Raw genomic sequence first — 27,359 nt, forward strand, 5'->3', positions numbered from 1 at the left:
AAAACGTAGTGATTATATGCTCTTTGGATACTAGGAGTAGTAGAGTGCAGATCAAGTGCAGATTCTGGGGGCAGAACTTAGCAGTAATACTCCCTATGGGACGCGACTGAAACGATTTGAGACGAGCGGAATTGATTTGGTCGATAAGTAGAGTCAAACTCTAATGCAATCGAGTTCCGTTTTACATAATGAGATTCAACGATATTAAAATTGATCTCTTTATTTTTATAAAATATATATTTTTGTGATTTGTGTCTATTGTAATGAGATATTCTAAGCGTTCTAAGCTACGAAGAGGTGTATTTTTTGACCTATTGGGATTCAAGTTATTTTTGTTAAAAAAGGATTAGTCTGAAAGTCAATGGCAAAACTAGTGTTTACGCCAAATCTTGGGATTAGTTGTCAAGCGGACCCCAGGCTCCCATGAGCCGTGGCAAAATGCCGGGACAACGCGAGGAAAAAGAAGAAGAGTCTGAAAGTCAATGGCATGGAATTAAAAAAAAAAAACAAATCACACCCTACCCTGCCCGTTTGAAAAATACTATAGGTTTTGTTTTAACCCTTGGTATGCTTAGGAGCAGATTACAACCAAATTCAACTTAAACATGAAGATGTCATGGTTGCTAAATGGCAAATTTTTGACAGGCGCATACGAAAGGTTAATTATCGTATCTAGGCAATAAAACGAACATTTAATAAATAGCATGGCATCCTTTATTAAAAAAAGAAAATTTTACTTCAAAAACTTAGACATTGCAGGAATCAAAACAAAACAATATGTTTACTTAAACCGGAGAGCAACTCTCACGTTATCTGCAGTATACAGCACACTAGTTCAGGTCTAGAATTCCCGATATCTGAAATAAAAGAGAACAAATATATATAGAAGCTTTTAAAATTTTGTGGTTTTTTTTTTCGTTCATTACTCTTAAAGTAGTGGCTCTAAAGCTGTAGACCTCGAGAACTCCCATGGCTGCAGCTTCGCCATTATTCAAATATTTCCTAAAACTGAATCTTCCTATTATTTTCGAGGTTCCACCAATTCGTTCGCACGCTATTAGTCTCTGGGGGCCTACCGCGAAATCCGAATTTCGCAAATTGCAGATCTTTCTCTTTTACTCTCACTAAGACGTAATTAAAGTGACAAAGAAAAATGCCCGCAATTGACGAACTTCAATTTTCGCAGTTATCGAAGTTCGCAAATTGCACAAATCATTCTGTTCACTCTTTTTTTTAATACCACGTCGGTGGCAAACAAGCATACGGCCCGCCTGATTGTTAAGCAGTCACCGTAGTCTATGGACGCATGCGCGTTGCCGACCCTTTAAAAACCTGTACACTCCTTTTTTGAAGAACCCCATACTGTATACCCTCGGGAAAACCTCGGCAGGAAGCTCATTCCACAGCCGGAGCGTCCGCGGGAGGAAATTCCTCTTCAACCGCACAGTGCGCGACCATTTAGGCTCTAGGGTGTGAGGATGAACACCCTGCCGACGGCGAGCGGCGCGGTGATAGAAGGTGGCCGTGGGCATCATGGCAAACAATTCTTCAGAGCACAGTCCATTGTACAAGCGGTAGAACACACACAAGGAGGCAAAGTCTCTCCTTAAAGGTTCAATACGGCTTGTGAGTTTGGGATCGTCGACGATTCGTAGCGCGCCTTTGGACTGAGTCGAATACTCTAATCGAATTACGCCTTCATTGGAGTAAGAGAGATCCCCGCAATTTGCGAATTTCGGTTTTCGCGGCCGGCCCTCAGATATCCGCTAGTAATAAAAGTAACAAATTAAATTCGCAATAGACCCGGTTTTTAATACTTAAGTATATTTTAATATGTGTTCGAAACGCAAAAGTTTCCACTGTTACATACAAAACATTGTCAACTCTTGCCCGAAGGCAACTTACGCCTGAATGCAGGGCCCGGGCTCCTGGATCTCCTCGGGCCGCAGGTACACGCAGTGCGTCTCCGAGAAGCCGAGCAGGTCCGCCACCAGGTTGATGTCGTTGTAGTGCGGCCGTGCCCGCAGTATCTGGAAGTAAAAATAAATAAATATGATAGGACATTATTACACAAATTGACTAAGTCCCACAAAAATGAGCACATAAATAGTGCAGCGGCGCGTGTTTCTACTTGAGTAAAAGGTTAAAATTTTAGTGTTTTTTACAATCCAAAACAAACTAAGTATTTTCATAATTTTATTTATTGTTATATGTAGATGCTCGTGAAGTGAAAAGCTGCGCAATCTAACCTTTTATTATAAAGGCCTTCTTTTAGTGCTAACAGACGGACCTACCGGACCACGACCTTGACCCGGTCAACTTATATCTTCCTTGCTTTCACTGCGTCCTTAACGGACGTACGGCGAACCAGAGGGCCTACCGCGAACCACGTTCGACGGGTTGCCTCCCTGTCACACTTACGAATTTACAAGTGCGATAGAGAGGCAACACGTTGAACGTGGTTCGCGGTAGGCCCTCTGCTTCCACTCGATCGAACAGGCCTCGGACCGTACTAATGTCGCGGTCCGGTATGCCCGTCTACAGCTTAGTTACAGCTTTTAAAAAGTATCTTGGCCACTATTTTGACAACTTTAAAAATTTTGTATAGAATTTATTTTACGCTCCTAATACTTTTAACTATTAGGTATTCATACAGTCAAGTCAAAAGTGTCACCTCAGTTGCGACCTCCTTCCGATCTTCGATGGGCGGCATGTTCCAGAACACAAAGCCGACGATCGTCTCGTCGCGGAGGTAGCACAGCAAGCCTCTCTTGTAGCGCTCCTTATACTCCGCCGCGCTGGAAACAATACGTATACCCGTAATTACAGATTTGCAAGTTGCTAGAAAATATCAATAACAATAGTATTTTTGAAAATATTTTAAATTGTGATATTTCAAGTAGAAACACTACTGTCTACTATATAAATTATAAACTGAAATAAATGTCATATCATATACTAAGAAAAGCGATGTGCTCGCAGTCTTATTTACAAAATACATAGTGGAGACCAGAGTACCTGCATCATGGCATTACGCAGTAATCCCCCTAATCCACAAAAAAGGGGACATTAAGGAGCTGGAAAATTATAGACCAATTAGCCTGCTGTCGCATGTTTATACGATATTCACGCAAGTTCTAGTTGACTTGACAGAAAACTAGTTTTTTTCCAACCCAGAGAACAGGCAGAATTTCGCTCAGGTTTCAGCACCAATGACCACCTACAAATTTTTAAAACAGTCATAGATAAATGTAACCATCCACCCACCTATCCAAAGTGACCCTGACACGGCCCGACACGGATGCCCCGAACACGGTAACATGGTCGCCCTAAATTTACTTGGCGTTTCGTGGAGCAACAGTTGGGTGTATTGGGGACGGGGTGGGAGGAGGTTACCCAAGCTGCCCAGGACCGGACTCAAGAGAAGAAAATGGTTCGAGCCCTACACCCCAGCAGGAGGTAACAGGACGGAAAGAAGAAGAAGAGAGAGAAATGTAACGAGTACAGGAAACCACTTATCTTCATCTGCCTTCATCGATTATGAGAAAGCATGATGACTCCATAGATTGGTGCTTCCTAGAGCGAGCCCTAGCCAGATGCCGCATCGATGAAAGATACATACAAATCCTCCCAAAGTGGACATGGGCGGGGCACATTGCATGAATGGACAAGAGTCGCTGAACAAGACGAGTTCTTGAATAGAGGCCCAGAGCGGACACACGAAAAAGCGGTACATCACCGCAGCGCTGGGTGGACGATATCCGACGACACGGAGGTCGGGACTGATGAACTGGGTACAAGATCGACAGGAGTGGAAGAAGGGGGAAGAGACCTACATTCAAGATTGGATTACCAAAAGGCCACCATGATGATGAAGGTGACTAAGAAAGTGACCAAGACCTCCAGGACCCAGGGCTGGAAACGAACCAGCTGCCTCTACTTTCGCGGCATCAATTTCTATATATGTATTTTGGGGATCTCGGAAACGTTTCTAACGATTTCGATGAAATTTGCTAAATGGGGGTTTTCGGGGGCGAAAAATCGATCTAGCCAGGTCATATCTCTGGAAAAACGCGCATTTTTGAGTTTTTATATGTCTCCTAGATATTTATTTTAATTCAGGAAAGTATTCCAGGATGGCAGTTGCTTTTGGCGCATTGTTTCATGCGTTTTGATGCTGGCTGTACAACTTACGCGATAACGAATCAATATGTATACTCTGGTACACCCATTTTGTCAGTAGAAAAAGGCGACAAATTTAAAAAATGTAGGCGCGAAGTGTAGACTTCCCATAGACAATTTTAATTTCGCGCCATTTCTACTGATAAAGTGAGTGTGTCTCATCTAATCTTGAAAGCGTTTAACCATGTTTCAATCAACAACCGGCAATCCATCCTGACTTTTAATAAAGTTCAGCTATCTCTTTACTAAAAACAACTACCGAACAACGATATGCCCTACGAGCACACTTGTCATTGGGAAAATCATCACAGATTTGACGCAATATTTTAAAAGAAGAAAAACGGTGTGTCCGAATATAAACGAAGTTTCTTACTCCTTGTAACAACGCAGCTTCATATTTGCTTCTCTTTCCTTCGCAGGTAAATCCTCTGGGCGGCACGGCTTGAACAACGCTATGATCGGCATACAGGCCCCTACGTCACCAACCACCTGAAAAATAAAACCATTTTTTACAAACTTTTATTTAAATTGCCCTGTTAGTATGTATGTTAGTGTGGATTAAATCTTGGAAGCAAAATTTGACCAAGTTCCCGATTTCCGATTGAGCTGACATTTGGCACACATATGTACTCGTAAATCGGATGACAATGCAATATTGTGATGACATTGTGCTTCTTCTTATCGTGTGTAAAATAAGCATACTAATTGTGTTTGGAGTTGTTAGAATTGTCTCGATGAGTATTTGTTGCCTGTGGAAAGAAAAGTACGTGGCGATAAAAGCTTGTACTAAAAATGTTTATTTTTTTTGTTTTGCCAAAAACTTATTTACAGAATGAACTCTCTGTATCCGAAAAGGCAAACACGTTTACGACATGTTTAACCTTTTCAACGCTTTTCCACACGTGTCAAGAAATGCCATGGACGCCAAAAAGTTAACTGGTGAAGAGCGAATATGAAGCTTAACTGACAGTAGGAAAGTCGCTTTGACAACGTCCGCCATAGCCTTTTTAATGGTCATTGGCGTCGCGGGCACGACAGACGATGACCGTTTTAGTGGTCTTTGGCGTTGAAAAGGTTAACAATGTTACTTTCTTTGAACTTAGTGTATAAGAAGTCCAACGTATAAACTGGGATTTTCTTCATCCAAAGTGAGGTAGAGTTAGACCGAGCTAAGTCGTTTAAACGTCATAATTTTATAGAAGTTTAACGTTTACAATAACATTTGCACAGTCTGTGCTATCAAACTCGCTGCCAAGTTAGCTTGGTCTATAATAATAATAATAAAATACTTTATTGTGCACTACAAAGAAAAATACATGTTACAAACAAAAAAAGGACATAAGTGAGTAGGTAACAACAGGCGGACTTATCGCTAAAAAGCGATGTCTATGTTTAAATTATGACGATTTTCATCTTACAATTTACACAAAAACCACGTAAAACGCGGCACGGCTCCCAGTACCCCGTCATGTTGAGGGCGGCGAGCTGAACCTCCTCCACGGCAGTGTAAGTGTAAGTGTTCATTGGGAATAAGTATCTCTCAGTGTGAGTCAGAACTGCTCAATATTACATAATCGATACCCTGTCAAGTTAAGACGAGCTTCTATGTGGTTCTGTTCTGGATTTACCTGCATCTCTAAGACGTCGCCCAGGGTAAGCCAGGAGGTGTTCTCGATGTTGCACGGCTCCCAGTACCCCGTCATGTTGAGGGCGGCGAGCTGCCCCTGCTCCACGGCGGGGATGTAGTTCTGGAAGCGCTGGCGGGTGTTTTTCCATTGCGAATAGAAGCTGGCTGCGTCACCCGCCTGAAAAAGCCCTCTCTTGAGTATGATATATATAATACTCTTTATTGCACACCTCAGTTAACGATACAGCTTAATTTTTTTTTTCAGGAAAAACAATTGCTTAAAGATAAAGGCAGCCAACAGACGGTGTGATGTGTGATACATCAGGTTATTCAACAGGTAGCCTGGGGGCCTAGCCAAGATAACAATCGTAGACAGGAAACGCCAATCAAAACTAAGATTATGTATGGAAATAGTAAGTCATCAGGGCTAAGCCCCCTGTTATGATAACAGGAAAGAGAAATTAAAATAAAGGTGTATTGTCAAAGAAAACTTTGTAGCCAGTAGCCACGTAAATTTACTGCTATCTTTCGAAACATGATTAGAACTTATAGAACGCCATTTGACTTTGATCTTTATTATTTCACTGGCATGTTAAATTAGTTAAAATCAAAAAGTGGCGCCATCTTACCGGGCACAACCTAAAGGTTATGGCGCCATCGCTCGAAGCGATGTCGCTATACCTTTGGCCTTTGATCTATAAGATGGCGCTAATTTTTAATATTTAACAAAAACAAATCAGTGAAAGAATAAGGATAAAAGTCAAATGGCGTTCTAAAAGTTTTAATGATATGCCGAATGATGACAGTAAATTTACTGTGGCTATGAAATAATAAAGTTCGTGGCGGAGGACGAAACACTCCCTCTGCGCGTGCACGCTCGATGGACGGCGACAATTGTATGGCAGTCGGTGTCACCGCAGAGCTTAGGTACACTTAAAGCAACGCTTTATGGGGCATAGGGAGCGTGCATGAACTGTAGGAGGCAGCACAGGACCCGTCAGATTTTTGGCGCGAGGCGTAAATGTGATGTTTTTTGTTCCGATGTAGCCCACAAGATGGCAGACCCTCCAACGCGCACGGTCCCTATAGGTCTCAAAAAAGACCATAGGCAGCAAACGAGCAGACGAGGCGCCTGATGGGTGGTAAGCAGTCATGGCCGCCCATGGACATATGCAACACTTATGCGTTGCTTTCAGAACCCTAAATACCTGCTTCTTGAATAACCCAATGTCATAGCGCAAGGGAAACACCTCAGAAGGCAATTTTTTTGTACAGATTTTTTAGGACTATAGATTGGCGATGAGGTTTGAATTGAAAGAAAATTCAGTCTTGCCCGTTAAATGGTTTAATTTTAATCACGCGAGATTTTTTCGGTTACTTTTTTTCATAACCCATTCACAGCCTGGGCGGTCAAAATCGATGCCAACTTATTTAGTTGAAATCTAGAGAGACATTAACCGTTTCGTTCGCTACGGGGCAATCGATGGGCATCTTAGCGAGGCCCTCAAGTGCAGCTTACATCATTCAAGATTCTTGATTAAATTAGTACATTACGATACAAGTGCGAAAAATAGGAAATTCGAAACGAGTGGCGATAAATTAAAACACGACCGAAGGGAGTGTTTTAAATCGACACGAGTTGCAAATTACCTATTCGCACATGTATCGTACAACGTTTTACAGTACATAAAATAATAATAATATAATTCAGCCTATATACGTCCCACTGCTGTGCACAGGCCTCCTCTCATGCGAGAGGGCTCGGGCTATAGTCCCCACGCTAGCCCAATGCGGATTGGGGACTTCACATACACCTTTGAATTTCTTCGCAGATGTATGCAGGTTTCCTCACGATGTTTTCCTTCACCGAAAAGCTAGTGGTAAATATCAAATGATATTTCGTACATAAATTCCGAAAAACTCATTGGTACGAGCCAGGATTTGAACCCGCGACCTCCGGATTGAAAGTCGGACGTCATATCCACTCGGCCACCACCGCTTCTACATTTTTAGCAGTCATATGGCCCTTTACAGTACATATGGCCCTTTAAATGTTCGACACAGTAACGTAATATGCTAATTTTCGCACTAGTGTTATAAAATAGCACTGAGGTGTGTGTAGTAGTGTAAGATATAGATATACATAAGTTGACGATGTACTTTGAGTTAGTTACAATACAGACGCTCGCGAGTAAGCACTTGTGTTTGATTTCACCTCTCAGTCCCATACATGCCACATGGCGACCGTGACCTCGAGCGCGGGCTCCGCCGGGCCGCACGATGTTAGTGTCAGCGTTTTCGCCGCCTCAGTGTTAGCGTGATTATTACAATATGGACTGCGTAGGCGACAGTACTGCAAACTATTAATACGATTATGGACAATTTTCGTGTAGAAAAAATACAGTAACTCAGGCGTGATGGGGCAAGGATACAGCAAACAGGAGGAAAAAGAGGTTGTGATCACCCAGAATGCGGTTGGATCGAATGATGCGACGGGCACGAGCGAGCATCACACAAAGGTCAATAACATCCTTATAAGCGTTCTTTTCGTCGTACTCGCCCTCATCGGTTGCTGCGTCCTGTACAAGTTTTTCAAGAAGGCACAGCAAAAATACATACACAAAGAAGTCAGGAGAGAAGTTTGGGCACGATTGCAAGCTAGGCTGTCCATGAGGAAGTCAGTTCCGGCCAAGGACGACGAGGAGGAAGGCGCATAAGCGGTGGATGAAAGCGCGGCGTTCTACGTATAGTGTGTGTGTGAAGTGAAAAGTGTCGGGAGTGAAAAGCGTCGGAAATGTTAAGGGTATGAATTTAGAATTACAGACTATATATAATAAGTTAGAAAATATACGCATACACCTACGAAAATTAGGCGAGGCTAGAAGGCAACTAAAACAAGGTCAGGAAAAAATTGACAATGCACAGTTGATATATGAGGACTATCAATCTTTAATCACTTCTGTTAATTTAGATGATCTGTCTGAGTCCGAGGAGTGTTATATTTTAGAATTATTATGTGAAAAAATAGATAAAGCTTATAGTAAAATTTTACAATATAAAGTTTTAGAGTGTGTAACCGAAAAACCAATTAAAATGGAGAAAAAATTCGAAATAAAAGAAGCGAACAGCTTAATACCTATTTTGGACGGCAAGGAGGAGACCGTGGAAAAAATGATCTCCGGTATTGAAATGCTAGACAGTATATTGAACGAAAATTGCGAGAAAAAATTACTAATTTCATTTGTCCTTAAAACGAGAATTAATAAAATTGCGCAACTAAAACTTAAATCGAGTTATGAAACTGTTGTCGATTTAGTGACTGATCTACAAAAATATTTGTTGCCGAAGAAATCCGCAGTCTCTTTACTTGAACAATTAAATAACATAACACAGCGCGATATGTCTATTACTCAATATGGTGATAAGATCGAGGAGTTGTTCATTGGCCTAACGATAGCGCAAGCCGACGGGAAGCCCGAGGCGCGCGATGTCCTTAGACCAATCAACGAGTCCTTAGCTATAAAGAAATTCACGGACGGTTTGAGGAACCGCCGTCTTAGTACCATTTTAGCAGCCCGAGAATACACAGAATTAAAAGAAGCTGTCAGAGCTGCCCAAGACGAGGAGCTGGCGCGACCCCAGCCCGAGCCAGTAGTCATGAACATGAACTACGGCTACAGAAGAGGTTTCCAGCAGCCACAGCGCTACGGCTGGCGTGGGCGCGGGCCCACCAGCTACCAACCCAATCGAGCCAGAGCCTACCACAGCCCATGGATACCACGCTATCCCACTAATAGAGGTACTGTACCTAGTAATAATTTTCACAGGGGCCGTGGACAACGTACGAATTTTAGGGGACATCCCAGTACTCGCAGGAGTCGTGGACACCGCGGAAACGTGTATACATATACACACGAGCCGCAGACCCCTCATAGTTCGACAAGTGACGAGACAGACAGAGTTCAGTTTTTTCGAGCATAAAGTTTTAACTATATGTGACGGATTAGACTATGTAAATTTTACTGTAGGTGGAAAAAATCTTATTCTTATGATTGACAATGGCGCAAGTATATCAATTTTACAACAAAGTAACGTTCCCACAGAATCGCAGATATATGAGAAGGGTACTATTATATCAGGAGTAGGTGGCAGTATTACTAGTAAACAAGTGGCGGACGTGACTTTACATGACGGAAATACGATACAGATTAGGCATAGGTTTCACGTTTTGCAAGATCAGGATATGCCGTGTCATGCGGACGGAGTACTTGGTTTAGACTTCATGCGAACTTATAATGCGATCATAGACTTAACAAAGGACGAGCTTACTTTGCATTATGGAAATCAAAGGTGTGTGTTACGAATACAAAGAAGTAATGAAAACGAAACTTGTTTATCTTTGCCAGCGAGAAGTGAGTCTATACATTTAATTAAAGTAAAATCATTCGATTTAGGAAAGGATTACGTTATAAACTCCGAAAAATTGGCCGAAAATGTATTTTTGGCGGGAAGTATAAGTAGAGTTAAGCAAAGTAGAATACCAGTGCGAATTTTAAATACAAGTGACGAAAACATAAAATTACCTATTTTTGAACCTATTTTAGATAATTTGAGTGATTATAACATTTGTAACTTTCAAAAATGCGACAACGGAGTAGAAAGGGTTAAAAGGTTATTGTCGTCTTTGAAGTTAAATCATTTAAATGACGAAGACAGAAAACTTATAGAGTCAATATGTGCCAAATACGCCGATGTTTTTTATTTAGATGGGGATAAATTAGGAACTACGAATGTATCGACCCAAAGTATCACTGTGAAACCGGACACGAAACCCATATATACGAAACCGTATAGGTTGCCAGCGTCAATGAAATCGGAGGTTAATAGGCAAGTCGATCAAATGATTAAAGACGATATAATTGAAGAATCTAAAAGCGATTGGAATAGTCCGATACTATTAGTACCGAAAAAGTCTGACAACAATACAAAGAAATGGCGTTTAGTCATCGACTACCGAAAAGTAAACAATGTTATCCAGGACGATAAATTTCCACTGCCAAATATTACCGATATTTTAGATTCTCTGTCAGGTGCAATATATTTTAGCCATCTTGATTTACAGCAGTCTTATTATCAAACAGCATTGGACGAAGACAGTAGGAATATAACTTCGTTTTCATCAGGTCAAGGTCAATTCCGTATGAAAAGGCTCCCAATCGGCCTCAAAATCAGTGCCAGTGCATTTTCCCGGGTAATGTCAATAGCAATGTCAGGACTTTCATATGAAAAGTGTTTTATTTACATGGACGATCTAGTTGTTTTCGGCAGAAACATGGACCAACACAATAGAAACTTAATCGACGTATTAGAAAGATTACGTAAGGTCAACTTGAGAGTAAACCCCCAAAAATGTGATTTTCTGAAAAAACAACTACTTTATTTAGGGCATGTAGTATCAGCGGAAGGCGTGTTACCAGATCCGCAAAAAACTAAAGTTTTAGAGAATTACCCAACACCAACAAACAGTGATGAAGTTAGGAGATTCGTAGCCTTTTGCAACTACTATAGGAAATTTATTCCAAATTTCGCAGAAATAACATTACCATTGAACAAATTATGTAGGAAAAATATACCATTTCAATGGACAGAGGAATGCCAAAATTCGTTTAATAAATTAAAAGAGAAACTTATTACTCCCCCAATCTTACAATACCCAGATTTTTCATCAGAAAATGAGTACATTTTGAAAACAGATGCATCCTCAAGGTCAATCGGTTCGGTACTATGTAACAAAGATCAGAGACCTACAGCTTATGCTAGTAGACCCTTGAATAAAGCCGAGTTAAATTACCCTGTCATTCAAAAGGAGCTTTTAGCAATCGTCTGGAGTGTACGCTATTTTAGACCTTATTTATTTGGAAAACAGTTCACAATAATGACGGACCACAGACCACTCTTATACCTATTCAGCATGAAGGATCCGTCAAGTAGATTAATTAAATTTAGATTGCAATTAGAGGAATATGACTATAAAATAGTATATATAAAAGGAAGTTCGAACGTAGTGGCAGACGCGTTAAGTAGAATTTCAATTTCGTCCGACGAATTAAAAAGTATGAGCGAACAAGTTACAGTTATGACAAGGAAACAGAGTAAAAAGTTGAGGCAAGAGGAGGAGTTGTGTGACGAGAGTGTAGGAGATCTTAGTATACCCGAGAATTCAAGGTCTGATCAGCCGAGAATTGCGGAAATATTAAGAAAACCTAATGACTCAATAGAAATGTTGTTTGAATCAGAACACGAGTTAAGAAAATTAAGAAAAAATAAGTTAATAACTAGAGAAAAAGATTGTTTCGCGTACGCAAGGGATAAAAAACGTCTCTACATAAACCTTAACTATATGTCTCATTTCACGCGAGCCGTATTTGTGAATATGTTGAGTGATTTCTGTAGAAATATAAATATAGACGAGTTATGTATGATAAAAAATGATAAAAACGCGTTATTTATAAAAACATTGTTAAATGAAATAAAAACGATGAAAGACTGGTCCGGACCGCGAATAAAAATCCTAGGAAATATAATCCGAATAGATGACAAAGACGAGAGACGAGTTATCATTAACGACTATCATTTACTACCAACCAGCGGACATGCCGGCGTTCGCCGAATGGTTAGTAACATCAAGTCTAAATATTATTGGTCAACTTTAGAGAGTGACGTCAGAGACTTCGTGAAAAAATGCAGTAAATGTCAAGTAACAAAGTACTCTAAAAATATACGACAACCTATGGTTATCACGACAACAGCGTCGTCAGCATTCGAGAAAATATACCTCGACTTGCTTGGACCGCTAGACACCGATACGGAAGGTAATAAGTACATCCTAACGTTGCAATGCGAGCTAACGAAATACATTGAAGCTTACCCATTGCAACGCAAGGATGCGATTAGCGTAGCAAAAACTCTAGTTAGTAATTTTATATTAAGATACGGTATTCCAGGTATGATATCAACGGACCGAGGTACCGAGTTTATGTCATCCACTATGGAAGAAGTATGTAAGTTATTAAAAATAAATAAGATTAATTCGACCGCTTATCACCACCAATCGATAGGTGCTTTGGAAAATATGCACAAACATTTAGCCGCTTTTATGAGAATTCAGTGCGATGGTCACCCGGACACATGGTGCGATTGGCTACCGTTCTGGTGCTTTGCATACAATACAACAGTACATTCAATTACAAAGTATACCCCATTTGAATTGGTTTTCGGAAAGAAATGTCAAATCCCTAGTAATCTGATTAAAACTGTACAACCACTGTATAATCCCGATAATTATGCTCTAGAATTAAAATACAGACTACAAATAGCTCATAAGGATGCCAAGGAAAATTTGTTAAAATCTAAGGAATTACGAAAACAATATTATGATAAGTTATCTAACTCAGTGACTTATAAAAAAGATGATCTAGTTTTGATTAAGTCAGAAACTGGAAAAAAATTTGATAATCTTTTTAAAGGACCTTTTAAAGTGATTGAGGACGATGGAGTAAATGTTAAGTTAGAAATAGATGGTAAGATCGATCTTGTTCATAAAAATAGGACTAAGATTTTTAACCAGTGACTCATGTGTCACTGCTCTTTTTTTTTGTCATGTTGTGTTAACATTAATAGTTTGACTTTATGTAAACATATTTCATAATTGTGTTTTGTTGTACTATCGATATGTTTAGATTTCTTTAAATAAAACAAAATGTTTGATAGTGTATACATAGTTTTATATAAAAAAAAATTAATTTACATCAATTTTTTTTTCTCAACAACCCCCCAGATGAGGTGTGTGTAGTAGTGTAAGATATAGATATACATAAGTTGACGATGTACTTTGAGTTAGTTACAATACAGACGCTCGCGAGTAAGCACTTGTGTTTGATTTCACCTCTCAGTCCCATACATGCCACAGCACCATATGTATAGTAAATTATTTTAAAAACTAACCGCATAGAGATGCGTCCTCGCCTCCAGCTCGGTGTTGACCAGGAAACCGCCGTTGACTTTATCCTCCTCCAAGAACGAGGGCTCGGCTATGTCCATGCGAGGAGTGGTGCCGACGCACACGAAAACCTGGTGAAAAAGAACATTTTGTAAAAACCATTGTTTAGATTAAATTAAAATAAAACACGCGTCGCTATTTGTGCTAAACTTGACACCGTTTTATCAATACCTGATTAACCTTATAGTTACCGGATTATAAAGAAAAGTAGCTACTGTATGTAATAGCATGATTTCTATAGTAATCTAAATTGTATTTTTTTCCTTATTTAATGCATGTTAATTGTAAGATGTGTCCCGCCGAGTATCTTACCGGTCCTTATTGGGATACCCTCCTCCAATTGAGGGGGGATTTAAATCTTCCTGGGTCAGAGGTGTAGGGTTAGAGCCGGTGTGGCTTTATTTGATGTTCATAAGCGCATTGTAATATGCCTACTTGAATAATAAAATATCTTTATCTAACCTTTTAACCACCGTAGTCTGATATATACGACGTAAAATATCAGCTTATTTTGCCGCAGTCTAATAAATAAGATAAAACTTCTTTCGTCGGCGACACGAGCGCGCTCGATGAATAATTCTAAGCGGTAAAAAGGCTAATCTTTTGAAAATATTGATGCCCTAAGTATTTTGAGACCATCTTCCTCGCGTTGTCCCGGCATTTTCTCATCTTCGCGGGATCGGAGAATTACTTGGTAATAAAAACTCACATAATCTGTGATAAGCGACGACCCGTCGCTCAGCGTCAACTCTAGCCGACCGTCCTTTGACAGGAAAGCGTCGTGTGGTGTCGCTGAAATAAACAAATATGTCATATATTTAAGAAAAAGGCACCAGGGAATCCAGTGCTCGAGGCCGGATTCGAAACAGCTTTTTTTTTTAGTGTATTGAGATGAACCACGGAATGCACGCTCCTCACGTACACGTGCGTCGTAGTCGTGCACGTTAAGAGCGTGCACGACGACGACGCTAAAGCCAACGGCCATATATTGGTTGAAATAAATGACAAGCGTGCACGCTCGGTGCGTGCATTCCGGTCCGAGTGTAGCTGCCACAAAATGGTCCCTAAGTCAGTAAGGTGTTCGTCCCATAACACGGGCAATGGCAGAATCCGCTCGATGTACCCCTAACATTATATCTACTACTAATCATCTACGTATTGGCTTCGGAACACTATTGTTAAGGCAAATGTGGAAATGACCGTTTACAAGGTCTTTCGTCGCTTTTAAGAGGCCGTTTTCGATTTTAGTCGCAAACATGACAAATTGATAGATTTAGTCGATGAAATTGTACACCTTTTGTTAACTATTACACATAACAAGTACTGGTTTCTTTTAGCACGTCTTGCACTCTTACATTTTTATAAATCATTTTTTTGAAAACAGACTCACTTAATTATTAATGTTTTTTTTTAGATGAACGCGCGTAAAGCACTGATTTAGATATATAGATATATACATTCTTTATTCATACCCACAACATAAATGGCATTGGCATCAAAACAAACAAAAAAGAAAAGTGTAAAATAAAAACATGCAAACTTAATTTAATAAAAATTTTTTTAGTTAATTAATACGCCATGTGTCGTGGCAAGGCGCTGACTCAGCATAATGATGCAGCAGGCCACATCGCTGGTATTCTGCCAGTACCTTACAACCAATTTAAAAGCTCTTATTTGTAAATTTCGTAAAGTTTGGACTGCTAAAATAGTACATTACGATACAAGTGCGAAAAATAGGAAATTCGAAACGAGTGGCGATAAATTAAAACACGACCGAAGGGAGTGTTTTAAATCGACACGAGTTGCGAATTACCTATTCGCACATGTATCGTACAACGTTTTACAGTACATATGGCCCTTTAAATGTTCGACACAGTAACGTAATATGCTACTTCTCGCACTAGTGCTATAAAGTAGCCCCATATGTACTGTAAATGGTAATTTTGTATTACACATATCCTGTACTTCAACTTTTTACCACGATAATTTTTCAATGAATTTTTAAAAACTGACCCTTTTTGTCATATATCGGGGACGCACGCTTGCGACCTCATTATTAAAAGGCAAGATGAGAAGACGTGCTAATAGAAACCAATACTTGTTATTTAGATATTACGTAACAAAAGGTGTACAATTTCAACGACTAAATCTAGCAATTTTACATTTTTGCTTAAAATTGTTACCGGGCTCTTAACTCTCTGCGTGTGTACACAAACTACACTTACAGAAGGTAGAGCAGAAAGAAAGCCGAAAGTGAAGCTCTTCGTTTCGGTGTCCGAGACACGTACCTACCTATATAAATACAAGGTTATGCTTATGACCTTCCATGCAATTTTTTTTTTATGCCGCTGTTCCCCACATGTACCTTAAAACAAATACAATTTTTTATTTATTAGTAACACTAACTCTTAGGCATGATGTGTACGCCTTCGCACTTGATCTTCTCCGCGGCCCACTCCCCCAGGTACTCGGGCAGAATGCTCCCGAGTATGCCGCCGTCTTTGTACATCTGTACGATCTGTAACGGCGGTTTGTCTGCGTCTTTCTCGTCCTTTTCCACTTTTTCCTCTGAAAATATTTTTTTATAATAATAATAGTTGGCCTCAGTGTTAGCCTAGTTCATTTTAGGTTAGACATGAGTAGTTCGCGAATGAAAGATTCAAAGATTCAACATAAGAAAAGGTTACACAACTACATACTAACTTATCTACACCCTGCACTAGTACTTTGTTTACATATGCTCCTAACTACTTATTCGTTTTTTTTTTTACTAAGTAGGAAGTATTTTTATATGTGTATGTAGCGGGTACTAGTGGCTATCCATGCATATTTTTTCTGGAGGTGTACCTCCGCGAAAAGTAAAAATGAAATCTGAAGAAAAATCAAATGTTTTTTTAAACAATGAAGTATAAGTACATGACGTGGGTTAAAAATGTGTATTACAGTACATATGGGGCTACTTTATAGCACTAGTGCGAGAAGTAGCATATTATGTTACTGTGTCGAACATTTAAAGGGCCATATGTACTGTAAAACGTTGTACGATACATGTGCGAATAGGTAATTCGCAACTCGTGTCGATTTAAAACACTCCCTTCGGTCGTGTTTTAATTTATCGCCACTCGTTTCGAATTTCCTATTTTTCGCACTTGTATCGTAATGTACTATTTTGTAGCCTATTTTATTATTGTCAAATATAATTTTGTGTCGTTAATCTAACTTGAACAGTTTCCAAAATATGCCACTTTCAATGATACGCTGATTATTTTACATTATCCTGAATAACTCGAAAACAAAAGAAGATCGAGGACTGATATTAAGCATAGAGTGTTCTTAGGACTTGCCAGTACACCACCTGAAAGAATGACCAAATCCGTCGTTGGGGGCACCTCTAGTTCGCTTAGCCTGCTAGACCCTTTTAAAACTGTGCAAGATTGCAGGGTTGTTGTATCAAACCTGACTTAGGATTACCTATAGTTGCACCAAACCATCACCGTTAAAACGTTCGCTAATTTTATTTGTACGGAATGTTTCGTAGTTCACTGTCGGATGATGTTGACGTCGAGTGTGATTGGTGCATCTGGCCGTTAGTTGTTTAAAAGTATGAAAACAATTAAGTGTCGTATTAAATGGGAATATGAATAAAAGTAGTAAATTTTGACATTGTAATTATTATTCTAGTCTATTTTATTTTGAATTTGACATGTTAATATATTAATTATTTTTGTATTTATTATTTCAACTACTTTTTATTTTACTATGAATCATGATTTCATTGTTATTATGTCAAGATTATTAATTCTTTATTATTCTTATTATGTTTGGATATGATTTGATTTTAATGTACTTACTAACCCCTAGCTATAACGATGGTACTAACATTTTTTTTATGGAATTCTAGTAGTTCTGAAATAAAAATATTTTATTTTTATTTTATTTTTTTAAACAAGATCGGTTTAGCTTTAGCCTTTAGTTTTTAAACCAAGCTCATTCAAAGAATCTATTCAGTACTTTTTTTTAAACCACAAACCGCAGGAGCTGTAAAAAAAGGGTTGGAACGACGTTCAATGCCCAATTGTAAGCCTGTAGATTCATAATGAACAATCATCAGATGTAGCACGTGGTTGACACGCGAAAGGTGGTTAGTGGAATCCATTATGTATCTTCTGCCTACGACTATAGAGATGATAATTGAAAATTATTAAATAGCATCCTGAATATTTTGTATGGCGCATCCCGTTTGCGGTTTTAAACAATCTGAACATCTTTTGACGAGCTGAGTTCGTTAACTAAACACCATACCTACCCATCTTAGCCAGATGCCAGGCCAGCTCGCAGCCCAGCGGGCCGCCGCCGATGATAGTGATGTGCCGCGCCGCCCGGACCTTCCGGAACGCAGTCTCCAAATCCCGGATCGTCCGAAAAGTTGTCACTTTGTTCCGGACGTCTTTGGGAGCTATCTTGAATATGTTCAACTGCACTGGTTTTGAGCCTGGAATAGAGGCATCTGTTTAATGTAAACGGTTGACAATGAATGATCACATCTGAACATAGCACCTGGTTTTTGATTGTCTATATAGGATCTAATTAATTCAAATATGATATCCGTGGTTCCAAAAATATTTGTCTATCGTCAGAACAATCCGTTAACTCTATCTGATAGAGTGACAGATTTCCGTGACCTAATGATAGATCTTTAAGGGTTCTTGGCGTTCAAAGGGCTAACTAAGGCAATAGATTGACAATTTAGATGATGAACACGACTAAGTTTTTTGGCTACCCTATGAAGGTCTAAATTTCGCATAGAGTTAGAAGGGAGAACTTCCTTCAAAACAAGTCTGTACCAATTCTTACAAAGAAGATCCCAGGCTCCTTTAGCCTCTGAATCTCACTTCTGGCCGCAGGATGTGGTACTGTGGTACTCGTAATTCGGCGTTCCGTGGGACTGATGAATCCGATACCAGAACAGGTCTGATGACGTAGCAATAATCTATCGCGTCGCTAAAATGATTTTTTGTTTCTAAGATTATAATTATTGTATGTTCCGACGTTTCGAGGTCAGCATTGTCCCCTTGGCCTCGAAGAAAGACTGGCTAAAGATACGGTAAGTATTATAATGTTGGAACTAAATTTACTTACCAACAGCAATCAAGCAACGCTCATAATACATAGGTCGTTCGCCGCACATCGTCTTGATGTACGCAATGTGGTTCTCCGCATCTATTCTGAGCACACACCAACCGGACGCGATTGACACCGCCGGGCCCTCATCTTTCCGGTAAAACTTCACGGGGTCCATGAAGTTTGCACATTTTGATAGGTACATTCTGTAAAAAGTAAAAAGGAATTGAGAAAAGTGGCGTCATATTAAAGACGTTACGACGTTGATACCGAAGACATAATCTAAGGATGTGCAATTTGGGGACGTTGGGAAGAAAGTTTCCCAAATATATTTGAGGAATAATTTTGTCGACTGTAGACCGGTGTTTTGCCCAAGATTAAGTTATATTAGTTATAAGATTAATAGACCAACATTTACTGCATTACGTACGTTTTATACTTCTGATCGAAGTATTTCAGAGTTTTCATGTCAGGCGGGAATTTGTTCCACCACATATATTTGGACATTGGAAGCCTTTCGTATGGCAATATGTCTTCTTTCGTCACGAAGAACACCTGCACACACGATATATAGTCAAACAACTTTGTCAGCAGAAATAGGCGCCAAATTCAGAATTTCTACGGGACGATAATATTCGCGCCTACATGTTTTAAATTTGCCGCTTTTTTCTACTGACGGAAATGGCTTGACAGACTATATAGCTATTAAATAAAACAAATGAAAACCCCCTACGCTATAGGTTGCTCCATCCGTTGGAGAGCTACGATGTCACAGACATACATACAGATATTGGCGTAACATCCTTCTTTTGCATTTTACTTGATGTGATATTTGTTATACCTACTTAACAAACTAGCTCTGGGTCTCAATCTAGTTGAAAATTGAAAACACACGCGACTGAAATGAGCGATTGCGCTCTCATACTAGGTAAATGAGTCGTTTCTTCCCTGACTAATCCTAAAAAAGGCTTTCGTTTCATATCCGGGTTGGAAGGTTAAAGGATGACTCGCGCTAGACTGGGCCAGGGCCGGGCCAGAGCGTCCGATACGTCATTTTTTATGACGGCTGATCGGTGATAACGTGGCGTTTTCCATCCAAAACAAAGCGCCGGAAGCTTCGGCCCGGTATAGCGTGAGTGATCCTTTAGATGGCAGTCCCTTTAATTTAAAAACTAGTGCAGTCGCCAAATCTGGGGATAGAAAAACTTGCGGCTTCCAAACTGAAGATACTGGGTTTGTGTTTTTTTTTTTTTAAATACTACGTAGGTGGCAAACAAGCATACGGCCCGCCTGATGGTAAACAGTCTCCGCAGTCTATGTACGCCTGCAACCCCAGTGGAGTCACATGCGCGTTGCCGACCCTAACACTCCGCACCCTCGTTGAGCTCTGGCAATCTTACTCACCGGCAGGAACACTATGTGTAAATGTCGGCTCAAATATATGAATTTCTTAGAATTTATTACGGACTAATCTCATTTTCGACCCACTAACCCTGCTGCACCTGCCTACGCCCATGAGAGCGATGACATCTGGGCATATATGGGTTCATTAGCTCTAATTTTCTTCTTGGCCTGAAGTTCAGAAGGATTTCGTTAAAACGCGAGAAGCGGCAAAGTGATGGTAATAATACCTTGGCTTTCTCGTCATGTTCCATAATAGTGTTGTAAGCGGACCACCCCGCGGGCCCAGTGCCTATAATGAGGTATTGCACGCACGGGGGCAGATCGCTGTCATGGTACGGCCTTTTCACCTTCAACCGAGGCTGCCCTGCAATATAAAAATTGGTTTTGACTCAACGAACTAAGACGCCGATTTTTGGTCTCATCATGCATAATCGACTCATGATTTAGATTGAAAATTTAACACTGTCTGATCAAAATTCTGAAATAATTCGTAATTTCTAGACTCAGTGTCGCTTTGATGGTAGTGATAAACTTGAATTTAGATGCACGATGAGTTCATCTGCGTTTTATTCCTTAGATTTTTTTTAGATCGTACATGTTCTGATCGTTGCCTCGACACAGCAGCAACAGTTGTTAATCAATTGTCGTGTTCAAAACTAATCGAACACAACTATATTGTGTACCTTGAGAATAAAATTGTGCGCAGAACTTCAATATCTCGTCAGCCTAACCATTTTTGTTGCTGAATGTATGTCGATGCAAACTACCACGTTTCGGAAGAAATAGCACGAGAAATTGGGACGATAAATGAAATCCAACTTACATATTACGTCGTACATCCCCGATTTCTTAAGTTTATCCTGGTGTGCCCAATATTTGTAAACCTGGCAAAGATATAAACATGTCATAATCATAAATTTTGACCCGGGCACGTCCTTAAACTACGTCCATAAGAGAGGTATGGGCATTGCGAATGTCATCTCGCTTTGTGTGGTAGGGCACAGCAGTGGATGTCATTCCAGATCTAGAGCAGAGCCCAACTGGGGAAGTACCTCCACCTTACAGAAAACAGCAGCCAAATAACACTAGACCCTACTCATAGTGGTGTGTTCCTGCCGGTGAGTAAGGTTGCCAGAGCTCAACGAGGGGGGGGGGGGGGCGGGTTTAGGGTCGGCAACGCGCATGTAACTCCTCTGGAGTTGCAGGCGGACATAGGCTACGGAGACTGCTTACCATCAGGCGGGGTGTATGCTTGTTTGCCACCGAAGTAGTATAAAAAAAAAAAACCGATCGAACGTCATCAGCTTAAGCCCTAACGCTTACGTAACGGTCAAAAAACAAAGTCACTAAATAAAAATTTTACGCAGATACGTCTGCGAACGATGCTATTAAGTTTAGAACGCTGGAGTATCGATCCACAGGCCGTCAATTCCAGTTTCACCCAATGCTGTAATTTTTCACTTTTTTTTTTAATACTACGTCGGTGGCAAACAAGCATACGGCCCGCCTGATGGTAAGCAGTCTCCGTAGCCTATGTACGCCTGCAACTCCAGAAGAGTTTGTAAATTTATTAAAACCTTTTCACTATCTGGCTACCTGAGAGGTAGAAATGAGGAGTTGTTCATGGCATAGAAAAATAAGGAGTAATAGAGTGCTCACTCCATACATCAGTTTTGGTACCAAAATGCTTATTATATTCGCAGTCGACATCTAGCATCCGGTAGCGGAACTTTCAGTACTGCTACTCGACAATAGATATCGCGGCAAACAAAAACTCTAATGCTCAACGATTTACCGCTAATATTATAACCAGAGTAACCGGAACTCTATTTTCAACTCCTACGCTTACTCTGGTTATATTATAATATTAGCTGAAAATCGTTGAGCATTAGACTTTTTGTTTGCCGCGACATCTATTGTCGAGTAGCAGTACTGAGAGTTCCGCTACTCGATGATAGATGTCGACTGCGAAAATAATAAGCTTTTTGGTACCAAAACTGATGTATGGAGTGAGCACTCTATTACTTCTTATTTCTTTATGTTCATAGTAAGCATTGTACTAACCGTTCCCAAGGCAACAAGGAAGGCGGTGGTAACTATGATGTAGATCCACGAGAACGGCTTTTTACTAGGTCCCGGCGGGCATGGCAGCGGCGGTGGCGCGGGCGGCGCGCACGTACCCTTGCGCGCGCAGTCTATTGAAGCCTGAAATCATTCAAAACCATGCTAGTCTAATTTCTAAAGAAATTGAGCAGCAACTTTTATCTAAAATATTATGGTTCGTCCAGATCTCGAGAATGCCCTGCTTACGCGCCATTTATAAACGTCTGTGCACACCGGATACGTGTGACGTGCATATGTGCGCGTTGTAATACGCAGATCTTTATAAGAGACGGCAGACCGATTGCTTGACGTGTACGTGTAGTGTTCGGCTCCCACATTTTAGCGCATGCACACGTACACGTATATATGCACGCGCAGACGGTATGCCCTACTCTGCAGCATTGTCACGTTTTTGTCGCACTCGCACTAACATATTTGTTAGAACGTGACAGGCGATAAAAATTAGACATGCTACTGCCGCTTGTCTTAAATATCTCTTACAGGCTTATTGCAGGCGTGCTGCACGCCGTAAATAACGAAAAACATGCGAGCAATGTTAATTCGCGAATGATTTAGGAATGGAGCGTTCGCCAGATCTGAACGCAACTTATAAATACTCCTTATACACAGAATGTTTAATACTTACCAGACCAATACATATGAACGAGTATAATACCTAAACTATTGCCGAAGCGCTGGTGGACTAGCGGTAAGAGCATATGACTTTCAATCCGGAGGTCGCGAGTTCAAACCCTCGCTCGTACCAATGAGTTTTTGTACGAAACTTAATGTACGAAATATCAATTGATATTTACCAGTCGCTTTTCGGTGAAGGGAAACATCGTGAGAAAACCGGACTAATCCCAACAAGGTCTAGTTTACCCTCTGGGTTGGAAGGTCAGATGGCAGTCACTTTCGTAAAAACTAGTGCCTACGCCAAATCTTGAGATTAGTTGTCAAGCGGACCCCAGGCTCCCATGAGCCGTGGTAAAATGCCGGAACAACGCGAGGAAGAAGAAGAGGAACATCGGTAGCATTCCTACAAAATTTGGTGCTAATAACGGTCCTTTACGCTGCATCAATCCAGTGCCAAGTAAAGACACTACGTGTAGTAAGTTTATCAATACTTGGGATTTAATGTGTACAGTTACGGACTTTAATTGATGAGCATTTAGGGTTTACTTTACATTGGAGATTTCATACCGTTAATATTAATTAGCTTGAACCTTAGATGGATCGACAATTGAAGTGCATGACCGTACATATTGTATCAATTTTCACATTGGAAAGGGGACATCGTAAGCCCCCGGCTTTTCGAACAATCAAATTATAATTTAAAACATATTTAAAACTGGGTCTATCGCGAATTTATTTTTGACCTTTATTTCCGACGTTTCGACACTGGTCGTGGTCGTAACGGGTAACTGAGGTCCCAGCAAAATGTCAAAATAGGGATTTGTGTAACTACCCGACGAAAAGTTTATGAAAGTTTGGGGTAGGCAATAGACATCACAAAAAAAATTGCGATAGACTCGAGTTTAAATAGGTTTTAAAATGTATTCAAAACGCGAAAGTTTCAAATGTTATACACGGTGGCCAAAAAATATGTGCATTCCCGTTGCCATGGTCCCATAGTAAAAGTTGCTCAGTATAAGCCCAAAACATCCCTGCCAACGGGAATGCACATATTTTTTGACCACCTTGTATTCTAATTATAAATCTACTGCATGTAAAGTTAACACTAAATACAACGTATTTTTTCTGGTTTTCCAACTAATTTGTGATTTTATAAACTCTAAACAAATACATATATAGTCAATAACACATTATTCAATGAAATGAATTTGGGTCCGACTATCTTTTTTGCTTCTGAAATTATATCGACAGTTAACTAAAAAAAAATAAGCAATTTAATCATAAATAGTTTATTATCAATCCCATGCGACACTTCAAATATCTTAAACACTCAATTTAAAATCGTTTTAAGTACATTCCATCAGGCCTCCCGTGGTTACGTACATGGCTCTTTCTATTTTTCCACAGCAGCAATCTCTTTAGAATGTTCCTGCTCATCTTTTTCGGCCTGCGCGATTAGAGAAAGGCGGTCTAGCGGATTCCAGGGTTCATGAAAAGCGAATTTATATTTGCTGCGTCCGTGATAGCCGAGTTTCGGCATGACGACCATGGACTTGCTCAAATTCCTTGCAAACTTCTCATTCTCCTGTTCGTCTATAGCCCTCGGAATCACATTCTTGTACCATGGTTGTGCAAAATTCTGGCTGGTTGGCTCTCCAGTGAAATAGTTGTAGTCCTGTTGAGAAACTTTAGTGTATTTTCTCGGCTACCTCCCGATGTTTCAGTGCGTTTGACAAATCAGCTCCTCTGAGAATTCTACAGAATAAGATTCAATACCTTAGTTCTCTGACTATCTGGTCTGGCAATAGAGGACATCTAGCTCTTTCGTCATTTGATCTTGGTTGTCTTTTCCTCTGAAAAACTTCTTCAGCTTGGCGAAAAAGCTGTCATCCTCTTCTTCAGCTTGGGATTGGCCTTGGTGCTGGTGTTCCATTTGTTGGTTCGGGTTTGCCTGGCCCCAGTCCTTCAAGCCCAGGGGGTCGCGGGGGTCTGTGTGCGTGAGCACGACTCCCATCCTCTGATGACAAAGTACAAGCTGGGTTTCATTAGATATTTAAATCCACGAGAGGCTCTGATCGTCTAACGCACTTTGGAAACATCGGAAGGTCGCAAGGCAATGATAAAAGCAAGTTGGAATAAGTATCTAAAATGTCAATTGCTTATAATTACTACTAAATAGATACTAACAGAAGAACAATAAACTGCTTAACTACTGAAAAGTAAGTCTAGAAATCCTCATTGAAACTTGAGTTGAGATTAAATAAGGTTGCGCTGTTCTGAGCAATACATGTTGACCCAAGCAAGTAAATATCTAGGTACTCACATCCCATTATTTGGGATGAGTGTAGGTTTACTACGCTAAAGAGTGTGGGTTGATTATCTATTGAAGTTTAAGCTGGCTTCAAACTTAGTGCCCGCGCGTGCGGAGCCATCAACTATAAATGTGGATCACCTCAATTTTGGGCCTTGTTTCTCAACTTTTCTAACCTATCATAGAATTCACGTTGGTTCGTGTCCGTCCGCGAGATCAGACACTAAGTCTTGAGCGAGCTGCTGTGTTTGAAAATCCTTGTGAAATTACCTTAGCATTCCCAGCCGGCATCGGCGGTACCACGACCTCCGGTACCTTGATCCTGTACGGGTCGTTGTTGTACGGCATGGCGTCTTGCGGGCACTCGCAGCGCCACTGCGGCGGCGGCGGCGGGTCGGACTTCGGCCATGGTTCGACGGTTCTACCGGCGGTTTGGGGCACGTTGGTGCAACAATCGGATTTATTTGATTTGGCGTACCATCTTCGATGTGTTCCTGTTGAGGTTTAGTGGCATTAGGTGGTGTTAGAGCTTAGAGTTTAAAACTACAGTTTGATATTGGAGGTTGCCTTAGTCTTGAGGCTCCGTCAATCTCAGTCAGTCGGTTCTGCATGGACGTGTTAACCCATATGGCTGCCTTGAATCATATTGCACAAACTTGCACGAAATGTGTAGTTAATGTGGAGAAGACCGTCTACAAGTACTTACCTCGATTGTAACTCTTGCGTTTGTACATACTTCACTCACATAAGGTTGGTAGGGTAGAGCAGAAGCAGCGAGCTCTTGCTTTCAATGTCTGAGCATATTACTCAAATACAAGTTATCGCCTTATGATGGTCTCCCCAACCAAACATTTTATGTCAGTCTTCCCAATCTTCATCTTAAACCTTACTTCAAAGCATGAATGTTACTTTGTCCGCGTACGCCATAACGCTTATCATCATGTTATTGGACAATACAACTGACGACGCCGTTTAGGGACCTTCCTTGGCGTTTAATGAATCAAGACACGTTAGATACGAAACAAACCGATACGTGACCACTCGTTCATGCATCATGTCAATAAGATTGCGGTCCATGTCCACGTGTAATTGGACTTTAATCCATGGGATTACCGTCAACATTTTATTTCAAAATGTTTACAGATGCTACATTTTTATTTACTATTTGAAATTAGTCCGTCATGTAGACCAAAAATTACTTACCCCCTAAACTGTAGAGGTTAAAATCGAAGGCGGTAGAACCAATGTGTTTACAGCATTTCAGTGAGTTGATTAACATTTTTTACGTGGTGATTTTGAAAGACTCGGAATTTTTCAGTTTTGTTGTTTGAGTTATTTTGGATCTAAAAACTGGCTGTCATTTTGAAAGGACAACGATATTTTGTCGAATGTTTGAATTTAGAAACTGGAATTTGGTTTTTAGTGGCCGTTTCTTTTTATAACGTATATATGTATTAATCCATGAAGGTTTCCTCTGGAGATTGCACATGGCGCATGATGGGATACTTACGCAAATTTGAAATTATAGTTTGGCCCAGGACTTCATCCAGGTCCATCGATATGAGCACGTACCAGTGCAAACCACCCGCGCGATCTGCGTGAATGGAGCAAGGCACGGCACCACACCATGCGCAAATAACCTGCGACAGTTACACGCACGATGTGCATGCCGGCTAAATGCAGAGTGTGTATTTAGCCCGCATTACAAGATGTGCAAGCTACATTGGCCTTGTATTCAAAGTTTTATATGATTGCAAAAGCGGGTGTCGATGGGCGATGGTAATCACTTGCCATCATGCGATTCGTCTGCTCGTTTGCTGGTGCCTATTTGCCCAAGCAAGGGGAAGTACAAGCCACGCCAACGTATGGCTTCTTGGAGGGTTTTACAACTTGTTACTGCTGATTTTTGCGGGGGC

At 40.5% G+C, this 27,359-nt stretch overlaps 1 protein-coding gene across 2 annotated transcripts; it reads right to left on the bottom strand.

The window, feature by feature from the left end:
- Positions 1–691: 691 nt before the first annotated feature.
- LOC133524792 (apoptosis-inducing factor 1, mitochondrial-like) lies at positions 692–26,981 on the bottom strand. 2 transcript variants are annotated; one of them, XM_061860934.1, is made up of 16 exons: positions 26,647–26,981; positions 25,714–25,937; positions 22,458–22,598; positions 21,217–21,277; positions 20,621–20,757; positions 19,420–19,544; positions 19,008–19,195; positions 18,175–18,360; positions 16,275–16,436; positions 14,578–14,660; positions 13,814–13,939; positions 5,811–5,987; positions 4,556–4,671; positions 2,675–2,798; positions 1,906–2,030; positions 692–857 (listed from the first exon to the last, which is right to left on the bottom strand). In XM_061860934.1, exons 1-16 carry the CDS (start codon positions 26,720–26,722, stop codon positions 842–844), a joined length of 2,067 nt encoding a protein of 688 aa, XP_061716918.1. In that variant the 5' UTR covers positions 26,723–26,981; the 3' UTR covers positions 692–841. The 2 variants fall into 2 exon arrangements, with proteins under 2 accessions (XP_061716918.1, XP_061716919.1); XM_061860935.1 differs by lacking the exon at positions 26,647–26,981 and adding an exon at positions 24,909–25,149 and having other exon boundaries at positions 25,714–25,854.
- Between the last annotated feature and the right edge of the window lie 378 nt (positions 26,982–27,359).

The sequence above is a fragment of the Cydia pomonella genome, chromosome 14 (genome assembly GCF_033807575.1).
Source record: "Cydia pomonella isolate Wapato2018A chromosome 14, ilCydPomo1, whole genome shotgun sequence".
Taxonomy (NCBI): Eukaryota; Metazoa; Arthropoda; class Insecta; order Lepidoptera; family Tortricidae; genus Cydia; species Cydia pomonella.

Coding starts and splice junctions, on each gene's coding strand:
- LOC133524792 (XM_061860934.1), bottom strand. CDS start 26,722: ATGTTAATCAACTCACTGAAATGCTGTAAACACATTGGTTCTACCGCC. Junction 14,661..16,274: donor CGTACACATCATGCCTAAGA/GTTAGTGTTACT, acceptor TGTTTATTTCAG/CGACACCACACGACGCTTTC. Junction 4,672..5,810: donor GCGACGTCTTAGAGATGCAG/GTAAATCCAGAA, acceptor TTTATTTTTCAG/GTGGTTGGTGACGTAGGGGC.